Source organism: Anomalospiza imberbis, chromosome 6 (genome assembly GCF_031753505.1).
Source record: "Anomalospiza imberbis isolate Cuckoo-Finch-1a 21T00152 chromosome 6, ASM3175350v1, whole genome shotgun sequence".
Taxonomy (NCBI): Eukaryota; Metazoa; Chordata; class Aves; order Passeriformes; family Viduidae; genus Anomalospiza; species Anomalospiza imberbis.
The window spans coordinates 15,996,897-16,009,434 of record NC_089686.1 but is presented as its reverse complement, the minus strand read 5'-3'; the positions used below and the strand labels follow the sequence as shown (position 1 = coordinate 16,009,434).

Sequence of the window (12,538 nt, the reverse complement as noted above, 5' to 3'; positions counted from 1 at the left end):
AGTCACTTCAACACTACCATTCTTCCTTCCCAAGCACATATGGGAAAAAACTACACAGTTTTTTATTATAGACTAATGGCATTTGCACAGATAAAAAGGACATGTGCAGTCATTCTGACTGTCCTGTAACAGTAACAGATGGAAATTAAACAACAGCAATCAGGCAGCAGCATGTTTACAGAGGAGCATTAGAGCAACAGGGGGATGGACATTGCTCATCTTTGCAGGCTTAGTTCTAAGCAAAGCTGCTGAAAGCCCTGGTCTTTACATCCCAGCCAGCCTGAGGCGAGGGCTGTGGGCATGCCTGGCATGATGGCAGAGCACAGGCATGAAGGAGACAAAATCCAGTGTGTGCCTGCACGGGTCAGTGCGTCCCAGTGATGTGTGAGGACACACAGGGCAGGGAAGAGGAGGCAGATTGAGCAGGAACAACTCAGTAGATGCTCTCTGTTGGCTCAAGCATCTCCAGATGCTGACAATAGACTGGCCTATTGCACTCCTCTGGCACCCAGCTAACATGGCCAGATATGGTCATTTGTGGCAGATTTCCCTGTTTAATTTTGTTAATGTTTATTTTAATACATAATGCTGAGGCTGGATTAACAAACTCAGAGACTAAAGTACTTGCTGCTAACATGTCACAGTATGACCAGGTGGTATTTTCCCACATGAACTACATTGTAGTTCTACACAAATGAGGTCATGGGAAAAAATAGGAGGATAGCTTGGTTACTGCAAGCTATTCATACACAATTTAACTCCTTCAATGCGAGGGGCCAGTTGTGCAGATGAACTTTGTGATATGAATATTTTTGTGGAAGTGTTGACAGCTCTTGCAATAGCTTCCTCAGTTTTGCAAGTCTTTTTGCTAACACTCTGTCTCCTGGAATCAGGAAGTAGAGTGAAGATAGACAGATATTTTTTTCCAGAAAGAAAAATAAACATCACAAATGCAGAGAAAAACTTTACAATGTTGGTAATACTCAGAAAACAGAAGATTCAGGAAAAAAACCTACAAGAAGACAATCTGCCATTTGAAAAAATTAATTTCAATTGCATTTATTTTGGATCCCTTCTGAACTAGAATGCAGATGGAGATAGAAATCTGCAGTACAGACTTAGGTCAGAAAGATGGGATCCTTCACTTCATAGCTAAAGGGAATAAACTGGTGTATGTGCTGGTATACCTGGCCCTGACTTCTAAGATGAAGACATTTATTTGGGTAGAACTTGCAAATTTTTGTGGGAGGTGTTTTGGGTTGGATGAAGCCTTGAGTGACTTGGCTTGACCTCATGGTCCTGGTTTTAGCAGGATTTTGGGCTAGAGATCTCCTGCTGTCCCTGTCAGCCTGAGGGATCCCACAAGTGATACTGAGCCAGGCTGTGGGCAAGCTGAAGGGCAAACAGCAGCTCTCAGAAGAGATGTCTCAGTAGAGCAGCAAAAGCACTTCCCATTCTCTAAGGGCCAGGTTCTTGAAGAAATACTGCTAAGATTCACAGAGGGATAATGGTGAAAAAAAAAATTAAAATATTTTCTGTATTAGTGTGTCACCTGTGATCTCCCTAAAACCCATAACCTTTCTTTCCTCAGTTTCTTCTCCCTTTGTGTTTAGAGAAAGATAGAATGTGCTCAGTTTATTTAATCAGTGCAGAATTGCAGTAAATTCCTATCAGGTACTTGAATGTACTTGAAAAGGCCCAGTAATGCCCCACAGAGGCAATTATATGCCCCCAGGCATATTGGAGAGCTGAGCTTGCTGCAGGCTGTAATAGACTTCCTCATGTGCCATTAGTAACACTGCGATGTTCCTGGACCGTTGTTGCACAGATATTTGAGGGAATTTTCATTTGGCATGGCACAATCCAAAGAGTAAATATACATTCCACCCTTCCCAAGTCAAACGTCTCAAAACAATCTCTGGCTTGTCAGACTGCAGGCAGAAGGTTCCATCAGAAAGTATATTTGGTTACTTCTGTTATCACTGTAATGGAACCACAGTTCTTTTTTAAATGGTCACTTTAAACAAAACAGTTGGCCTTCTTCAGTGGAAGCCCTGCAGCATTCAATACTGAAAAGAAGAATTCTTAATTCTGTAAAATAAGGCATGAAAGCAGGGTAGGACTATTTATAGCTTTGATTTCCTCTGAATAGATGAGAGGCTGAACCTGACATTACAGAGTGAAAAGATCAAGGTGGTGCTTTTTTTGGGTTTTGGGTTGTGTGTGGGTTTTTTTGATAACCCATTCTGGCATTCAGCGATAAAGCAAAGAGAGGACTGATTTGGCAGCCACTTCATGAACTGCCCTGGAGACTTGTCTACCAGTCAGGAAGGTCATTCAGCATCTTCAAGTTCATTACAGAATATGTCTTTACTGAATATATATTTGTATGTATAAGGAAAAAAATATCAGTTGTCCCAGCAACCAGTAGCAAAGGTACTGCAGGCCCATGAGTACAATAAAGTAGGTGGAAAAGGGCCCTCTCCTGAGGAGAAAGAGTCAGGTCTTATGTGAGTTCAGGCTGTAGCTTTGTGTTGCCACAAAAAGGGCTCTTGCCATTCCTCATCTGTCAGTAGCACACGTCCCTGCCCTCCAGCCCCTCTGGTCCCTGTCTTCCTCTGCCTCACACAGGTTCTGGCTGGGAGGGAGTGAGAGCAGTGTGGGTGTGGGGGTGTGAAAGCAGGACAGTGTGGTGGGGCAATGCTTCCTTAGAGGTGTTACCATATGCTGGGTTGTGTGGAATAAAGTCTGGAATGGAGATAAAATAGTGTTAAAGGGCTGAGGGGCTACGGGTAACTCTGGGAAGGGCTAGTGGCAGACTGGAGCGAGAGGTCTGAGAAGAAGTTGGAAAAGGGCAGCAGGTGACCAAGAATGGGGTCACATCCTGTAGTGCTGAATAATTGTATGAGCCTCCAGTGTGCTCTAGGCTGGCCACAGAGGCAGAAGCCCATCAGAGCTCCTGCCAGGAGAGGAGGCTGCAGGCAGGGCAAAAGCACTGTTGAGGAGGGTGGGAAGTCAGTGCAAAACTGTGCCCAAATTGCCCCATAGCAGCCACCCTTCCCAAGGCAGAGCATTGCTGCCAGCAGGAGGAGGAGCTGACCTTTCCCTTCCCTGCCAAGATGAATCCAGCTGACTTTTCCAAAGGAAGGCACCGATTTTACAGGCTGAGGGCTGAAGCACAGGTTGCTGAAGGGCCTTGGCCAGCTGTACATCACCAGCCCAGAGCAAGCCCAACCTGGCCAGCATTGCATTTACTGGGCTGCAGAGAGACCTTTTGCTTGCTGAGCTCTTGACAGTGTCCAGCTATTCAGACTCCTTTTGTATGCTTTTTGTGCAGCCTGACAGGCAGTTCAGCTGCTGTAGTGTGGAGAGTCAATTTTTCCAATTTACTTAAGAGGAATATTTTCCTTTATTGTTGCATGATGGAGCGTGTGATTGAGGCAAAGCAAGAATCTGTTGTCAGCTCTGGGCCTGACAAGTCTGAAAAAAGAAGAAATGTGCTGGAAAAAAATAACAAGTTATCAACACCCTTGGGACAGAAGATCCCTCTTCCATTCTTTCCCCAAAACTGGCTGATTCCATCTCAATTAAGCAAGTCATACATTGCAGCAGCAAAACTTGTACAAGACTACTTTTTTTTTATCAAGGATGAGCAAATTGATGAGTAAAAGTTTGTGTATTTTTACCAGGGGAGACTGGACAATCTGAATATGTAGTTAACTTTCAGGTTCGCATTTTAAGGAGTTTAATTGCATTTAAGAAGGCCTCTGGGCAGACACCTTGCCATTAAGGAGAGTAGACTGACAAATGTTGTTGCTTAACAGAGTTCCTGTTGCTGCCTATAAGATGTAGAGCTACCCTAGTTATCTTCAGATTAGCCTCTCTCAGACACGGATAACAATCTGCTGCATCACCCAGGGCTCTGCATGGGCTTACTTCCCCTGTTTATGCATGTTTCTCATTAACAAGAAAAGTCTGCTATCACCTACACAGCTTCTTGGCATGAAAAACCTCCCGCTGAGCAAGTCTGCTCCATGGCATGGGATAACTGGGCAGCTCTGCCCCAGTCCTGACCTTCAGCTCTGGGAGTGCTGTTTTGCTGCTGCTTTCTGCTGGAACTCATCTGCCTCCACAGGCTGTACCAGACCAAAGGCCACCTCTGTGTGGGCTGTAATGAGGACATAGGAGACATTATCTTTGTCTAGTCTGCTGTCTGTGGTTTGATTCGAGATAAGACACTGAATGATTTCTAGTCCCCTAAGGCTGTCTAACCTAGACATCTTCTCAAGATCAGTCTGGCTGTCAAGGATGAGTTCTCCATTATCTGCACCACTATTAACCCTGAAAAGTGGGTTAGAGTCAAGGAGTTCCCCTTCAGGAGACTACTCTCAGCTAGGAGCCCAGAATTTTGGTTTGGCAAGAACAGTGACCACAGGCCCGGGGGATATTGTAAAACACAGTATGAGGACACATTTTATAACCTGTTGTGCAAGTCCATCATTTCTCTCCTAAATGCAGACGTGCACAAGGAAAGCAGAAAGCCTCACCAAGTCCTTCTCATGTGAGCTGAGTCCCACATCACTTTGACACACTGCTTATTTTAAAACATTAAACATTTGTGCAGCTGCTTTTTCAAGATTGAACAGTGCCAGGCTTCTCTGTGATTTCCAAGTTGTTTTGGAAACATACTGGTTGCTTATAGTGGGTAGCTTTATTATATTTTTTTAACTCTCATCCTGAACAGTTACCTCTCGTCTCTCCACACAAATACTTTTATTTTTACTCTAGGCTTTAAACCGATGGGATTGTAGGGAAAGCCTTTTGGAAAGAAGCCCTCAGGGCCTTGTTAGCTTTGTTAATCCTTACTTTGGCTTTTTTTTTTTCCCTTATTTTTTACTCCCAAGAGACATAATGCAAAATCTGTGTGTAATCAGAGCTAGAGACTATGCATGCTGTTCTAGGATAATATTGTCTTACCCTGCTCTGCTTATTTCCTTGAACACAACCCAAAAAGCTTACTGGCTCTAAAACAGCTACTCTAAATCAGTACCCATAATACAAGTGCCCTTGACTCAGAGGCTAAACTGAAACAAATTATAGTTTTTTATCCTTGGACAGTGCTATCTAAAGATCTTATAGAGCTTAATAAACATGAGTTTAGGTTTGTAAATGAGGTAAATAAGATACGGTTTGAAGTGAAATGAGGGCATTAAGGACCTCACTCTTTGACCCTTGAGTAGGACCCTCACAGCCAGTGACAGTGCAATCTATCCCACTCAGAAGCAGGAAACAAAAGAGCTGTTTTCACCAGGTTGTCAACTAGGTGGGATTGCAGCTCCAGGAAGCAGAAGTGTATTTTTTTCCCTTTTTTTGTCCACCCTATTGACCTCTGCCATTTCAAAGTGGGCTATTCCCTTTCATCACTCACCCTTGGAAATTGTCTTCTTGTAAAGGCTTTTCTTCCTAGAAGTATCTCTTGCAGAATGTGATTCTGAATACTGAATGTCTTCCCTTAAAACACTCGGCAAACTTCCTTTTTCTGTATGATTAACCTCAGCACTGTGGTACTTCACAATGTATCTCAGAGCCAGAGAAATTAACTTTTCTCCAAAGTAAATGGAGAAAAACATTTTTAATAAAATACATCTGTATGATAGCATACATTTTTTACATAAGGATTGATTCTGAAGATTTATCCATATGACCTGGAGACTGTTGCTAAGAACTAAATCCCCAGAATTTCAAATCATAGCACTGTTTCCTGTTACATGATGCACAGGGGAGACCCTTTCTATATCTGAATGCTTCGTTTGCTTCACAAAGTTTTACCAAAGAAATTTGCCTTTTGAGAGTAACTTACAAGCATCTATATTGAGTTTGTCTTGTCAGCCGTGGTCCTCAGCCCTGACAGTTTTAATGGGCAGCTGGGCAGCAAAAATCTTGTACTGCCATTGTAATGTACGAGCGGATGCTGAATGACCTGCAAAAATGTGACTTCTCCAGCAATGATCCCAACTCTTGCTCAGCTGCTTAGTGCAGGGTCCACATTGATTGAATATGTTATCCTACTCCCCTGGGTGACCCCTCAGGCCTCAGTATTTTAGAAAGGCCACGTTTCTTCCTTTTTTCCTGTAAAAACAGACCCTCTGTGGCTACGTCTAGAACTTCAGCTGTATCTCATATGGACATCTGGTCCTGGGAATTCCCCTGGGAAGAAATCCTGGATCTCCTCTGGCTGAAGAAACACTGGAATTTCCACATTATTCCATCCCTGGAAAGGGGATATGGGGTTGAGAACCTAAAAAGTAACACAAGGGCTTTGAAACTGAACAGCCGCTTTCCAGTGTGTGCTCTGCTCTTAATTCCAGAAATAGCTGGCAGTGCTATCCACATGGATACCTTTAAGGAAAGCACTGAGAGCTGTGACACTATTCTTTTAGCTGAGTTGGCTGTGCTTGAAGTACCTGTGAGAGGCACCCTCTCATCCCCTGCTGAAACACTGATCACAATGAGGAGGAAAGAGAGCAGCAAAATGCCTGTAGCATGTTCCTGCTTGAGCCCCTGCAGCAGAGACAACGGGACCAGGCAGTACCAGGATTTTAAACTGAATTAAAAGCATTAAATCTCAGTGGACACCAAGGTGCTGCCCATCTGCTTGGGTGAATGTGGATGAGCTAAAGTACAGTAGAGTGGTCAAGACCCCTGTGGCTGTTAGCTGTGAGGACAGCTCCTTATCTTAGCAGCAGAACATGCACACAGGGTAGAGGGGAACTGTCATCTCTATCGAGTGCCCCTTCTACTCAGCTCCAGCCTGAGAAGAGTGGAAAAGCCTGTGATTTGCATCTTCTTTAATAACACTTTGTTCAGCACAACATAATTATATTTAGTGTAGGGCATAGTTTAAAAATAGATTTCTCTTATACTCTACAACCAAGCTCATTAACACTTTATCACTTTCATAATTCATTAGTTCAAATTTCCCAGGAACTGCCATGAGCAATGATTTTTTTCATCATAGCCAGAAAGATTAAACTCTGTAGGAAGCCACAAAATTGAAATCGTTTGAAAAAGGAAGAGTTGGATGCACAACAGGAGACTGAGGCAGAAGTTCAAACGGGTGAAGTTTCAGCTCTTACTTGATGAGGAAAAAAAACAGAAACAACTGGCAGTTAAGTAAAGCACACTAGGAAAGACAAGAAAGACAAAACAGACATAGATTGACTAGGACAGTCTAGAGTTGTGCAACCAAAACTGAAACTACAGCTTTGAAATCATGTGGAAGAAGCAGAGGCATCAGATTACAGAATAAATAAAAAGGCCTTGAGAAGAAAAAAGAAAAACAGAAGAAAAAATAAAAAAGATAAACAGTGTCAGTGTCTTAGAAAAACACAGCATTAGAAGGCCATATACTACCATCCACAAGGTCATCAAGAAATGACACAAGAAAAAATGCTAGAGACAGACACTAGAAACTTCCCAGCAGAGATGTTCCAGAAAGGTACCTTAAACACATTAAGAACTTCTGCCAATGAAGTAATGAAGTCTAAATTTCCATTCTTTAGAACCATCCAGCTGAGGATCTTTCTCTTAAAACCACCACGAGCCAATTGCATGAATAAGGGTCAGAACTGGGGAACAGAAACAATAACCTGAAGGAATTACATCACACTCTGACACATTTCTGCAAAGCACAGCAGATAGGACAAGCACAGTGTATTGTGAGAGACACACCAGCCTCAGCTTTGGGGCTATAGCAGTCACTGTAACACTCCACTGAAATACCCAGGGCTCCTTCCCCAGTGCCAGGAAACTGCTAACCTGCTAACCTGAACTGTCAGTGTCTGGGAGTAAGAATTTTGGTAGCCTCTGCCTTGGAGTGATCCCATCCTCACGGCAAGGTTTACTCACTGAGGGTAGAACAGCAGCAAAGCTGGCCTGTGCTGCTTATTGCAAAGGTTGTGGCAACTGTGGTATCAAAGCAGAGACTTGGATCAAAGGAGAAAAACAACTCTTGTTAGGAGACTCTGGATTTATAATCTGAAAGTAGAAATAGAAAACTGGAATCACATCCACAATGATAAATCTCACAGTTTCCCAGAATCTGGAAGAATGAGAACATCTAAGCACATCCAGGCAGGACTTCTGAGGATAGTTGTTTTCTCAGCAGTCCTCTGTCGACATAACTGCTACAGAATAAGGAATCTGTGTCTTTGAATTCAGATGTCTCTGAAGGACTACACAGATACCAAAAACAAATGAAAAACCAAGTGGATAGCACTAACAGTGCCACTAGAGAAGAAGCAGCTGAAGTAATTGAGTCCCATGAGCCTGTGTAAGCAATAAAATGGAAATTGGCTTGGTTTGTCCATGTAACCAGAACAATGGAACTAGCAAACACAATTCAGTGGGGAAAAAGTCAGAGAGGAAAGGAAAGCAGAATGCTCAGGGACAGTGTGACTCAAAGACATCTGCATCTGGATGGAGAAATGATGGGGAGATCCAAAGAGTAAAGGGAATATGAATACAGATTCGAGTCAGTGCCTAAAGATGACACTCTTCAGACCATGCTGGTGTTTGAAAGAGGAAGATGAGACAATCATAAATATATATAACAGTTCATAACCTGGCCAAGTTCTGTTCATTTACTGAGCTGCCAAAGGACACAAAAACAGAGTATAGTCACCAATGAGCCACTAATTCATGTTGCAAATGCTTCTGTCACCCATAAGAAAAAATCAATTAATTCTTATCTCTTTGTTTCAGACTACTCAAAATTGCCCACTGATCTACTTATTTCCCCTTTTATTTCCTGAAGGTGACATTTTTCAATGGGCTTCTAAATATCAGGTAAAACTCAATATGCTGTGGCAATATGTTTGGCTCACAGAACCCAGCCTATTTTTTCTCTTGCTTTTGATCATATTCTTGACATTCAGGCACTGCTGTGGTGAGATGGAGATATTTCCTTGCTCTTAAGGTGTCCTGGATCTAATTTTACAAGCTTGAGAAAGGTGATTTTTTTTTCTCTGCCCTTTTCATCAAGATTACAGCAGTCTGGCAGATGTCTGCTTGTAGATTCTGCAAAAGTCATGAGTTACTATAAATGGCAACATCACGATCCTTCCCTAAGCAGCAGTTCTCATGTCAGTGAAATGTCCCCAGCTACCCACACCACACCCACAGCCAGAGAAAATCACCTCTTCCTGATTGTCTTCTCAGAGTAGGGTGCCTTGAAGGCAGCAATGGCTTTGAGGGACAGAAATATTGTCCCCAACAGTCAGCAGAGCCCTTTTAGCTGTTCAAGATTGCTATTTTCTGTGTCCTTCCAAGAATTAGAAACATGCAGCAGGATGCACATAATGGTCTCCACAGGTGAATGGCAACCATTCCCACAAGACAAGTTCCTGTATCATACCCATCATCTGCCATCCAAAAGCAAAGCACTACTTATCAGTGATGTCTGCTGGTGTCAGCAGGTGTCTAGAAAAAAAAGTAGTTTAAGAGAAAAGTGTTGCATTTTCTCCCAAGGAAGATGTTCCCCACAGGAGTTTGCAGGGCAGAATTTCCCCATGGGTGCTGTGCTGGGAGCAGATCCAAGTAGCCATGGCAACCCTGTGCAGGCTGCTTGACATGGCCACTGCTCAGAATAAATTTTGGGCTGAGTATTGGTCCTGATGGTCTTAGTACCTCGAGTAATGACACATCTAAAGCACTGTTCTTACTGTTCTTCCATCTGTTCCTACTTGTTTGCAGGCTGCCCAAAAATGTCCCAGGAGAGCTGTGGGTCTCTGTATGATGGATTCCAGTCTGCTGAGAAAAATGCTTGGTTTTGTTACCTTCTGTGACCTCCCAGAGCAGGGACAGTCCTATTTATATATACCACCTGCAGAAAACTTCTGTCCTTGAGCTTAAGCAGCTTTTTGTACCTAGTCCTCCTTAGCAGTATAATTACTGGTCATTTGTGGTGTTTCATGCAATTTAACTATATATGTGAGGAGAAGTAGCTATGCAGTGGCAAGGCACTTATATGTGGAAACTCCTGACACAGGGGCACTTGGACTAATATTTTTTTGTCTAACATACAAACTCCCAAGTGGCAGAGCTTCCTGGCACAGGAACAATAAGTAGTCCCAATCCAAGCAATTTGCTCATATATGTGAGCACGTACAGGTGCAGCCTGGTCTGTTATGGATACCTGCAACCCATAATGCCAAACTGAGCATGTAGTTCTTGACAGAAAAAAATCTCCCTTAAAACCATCGTCTGTACAAAGGGCTTTATTTAACAGCTGGAGATTCAAGCAAATTCAGACTCTTGGGTTTTGGTTCATTCTCCAGAACAGGACTGGGTTTTGTCTTTATTTTTGTTTCCTGTGTCAGAACTGCAAAGCAGATGGGTTTCAAACTACAGAAATTGTTCATGGTAGATGTTCAATGAAAATCCCTGACTGAAATATGATTCTTATTATGGAAAAAAAAAATTAATTGTCAAATATGATTTTTCCAGTTGTGAGAAAAAAGTGAGGGAAAGGGATTGTTTTGCTTGAAGTATGTTTTAAATTCCACATTGCAGTCTGGTATGGGTGCATACACTGAGGTTAAACTGTTCATGCTGATCCAACGTAAACTGATGCTAGAAATGACTGTTGAGAATTACATGGTCTTTGTCTCTATAAAAAATGCCTACATTGGAGTATTCAGCCCAAAATAACAACCTGCTGGGCCTGGGCTAGAACAAAGGGAGAAGTAAAAGAAGGAAATGCCTGGTTTGGGTGATGAGATATGAACCTGAACAGGAGACAATCTTGAGCATTTCCTTGCAGGGGGATTATCTGCTGGCTGGAAAACAAGAGCCAGGGCAGAGAGGTGAGGGAGAGGAGAGGAGAGGAGAGGAGAGGAGAGGAGAGGAGAGGAGAGGAGAGGAGAGGAGAGGAGAGGAGAGGAGAGGAGAGGAGAGGAGAGGAGAGGAGAGGAGAGGAGAGGAGAGGAGAGGAGAGGAGAGGAGAGGAGAGGAGAGGAGAGGAGAGGAGAGGAGAGGAGAGGAGAGGAGAGGAGAGGAGAGGAGAGGAGAGGAGAGGAGAGGAGAGGAGAGGAGAGGAGAGGAGAGGAGAGGAGAGGAGAGGAGAGGAGAGGAGAGGAGAGCCAGGTGGATGTCTCCTTCCTGCAGGTGCTGGAGGCCCTACCTTGAAGGAGACCAACCACCAGGCGGGCAGGGCAAGGGGCTGGAGACAGCTCACAGGGCTGTGAATCATGTCTGACTGAGGAAGCTGAATCACAGTAGCTGAGCTTTGAGTCCACAGCTCTGACCTGTGGCCTAGAACAGAGTGAAGGAAGATGCACAGCGTCTGTGGGCAGTGCCATGGAGGTGGGGGCTGGTGCTGCTCCCCAGGGACTCCTGGCATGCTCCTGTGGCAGCTCTGGAGTGCAGCTTTGAGATAGTTCTTTCCCACCAGTAAGTGGGCATTTCTGAGAATCCACTGCAGATTTCCTTAGCCTTGTCAATGTCTGTAGTGGGGCTGTGATGTGTGCAAACAAGCATAGAGTTTGTGAGACTGTAAGGCTAAAGCAAAGATGGACGCATCTCTCCTGCAGATCCAGGTCTTTATCTCTGCTTTGGGTTATCAGTCGGTGAAACTTTCTCCACTGGTCAATGAATTTTTTCTAGTTTAAAAGCCAAAAGCTCTGTAGTAACATGTGAGATTTGGGCTACACAATGTCCAATTGCATGTCTTTAAGAAAGGTCATCTTAAAGAACTCTGCAATATGGTGGAGTGTATTTTGGTGGATTGTATTTGGGGAGTGCACTGAATAACACCATGGGAGGGAGAAGACGGAAGACATACAAATAGGCTGTGCTCACCCTGCCTGCGTGACCCAGGTCAGAGCCCACACACAGTAATGAAACAGTAACTCCTGGTTTTTTTTCTTCAAAGCACTTTGTCCATCCAGACCAAAACAGATTCCAGCATGGAGAGTCACAAGGTCAGCCCTGTGTGTATTGCAGATATGCACACCCTTAGAGACAGATGGGCTTCTAACGATCCCTTTGGAAGTGAGCTGGGAGGTTTCTTTCTACCCATTGTTTCTGTTAGTGTCACAACACTTGGATATCTTGAGCTAACTTTTCAGAAAGCCAAGATGAGCTATTTGTTCTCTAGTGTCTCCCTGAAGAATCTTATTGCATTTGGCCACCTGAAGGCAGTTCTTTACACTTTGTCATATTAGTCCATGCAGTTACTGGACTGTCACAGAACACAAGATGTGCTAGCCAAACCTACCTGTTTGTTTTGCATCCTATAGCTCAAAGAAATCAGCTGCTGATTTTCTTTTCTGTTTTTCACCAGTTCTGTATCTGGAAGGATCTGTCCTTGTATTTGAAGATGTTTTCAAATTGGTTGCCTTCTACTGTGTCAGCAGGTGAGTTGGATTCATTTCTTCCATGGCACAGTCATTTTGCCCTCCCCTCTGGTCTGCCCTTCCCCAGTTCCCAGTTCCAGCACAGACCCCTCTGTTTTCTCTGCTACCCTCTAGCCTGACAA

The 12,538-nt window shown here is 43.7% G+C and overlaps 1 protein-coding gene across 3 annotated transcripts in view; it reads left to right on the top strand.

Moving 5' to 3' along the window:
• RIN3 (Ras and Rab interactor 3) overlaps positions 1 to 12,538 on the top strand; it is a 66,906-nt gene that overhangs the window by 27,368 nt on the left and 27,000 nt on the right. For all 3 annotated transcript variants that reach the window (XM_068192563.1, XM_068192562.1, XM_068192564.1), the window contains one exon: positions 12,344 to 12,416. In XM_068192563.1, coding sequence (XP_068048664.1) covers positions 12,344 to 12,416 — 73 coding nt within the window. The remainder of the gene's footprint in view (positions 1 to 12,343; positions 12,417 to 12,538) is intronic.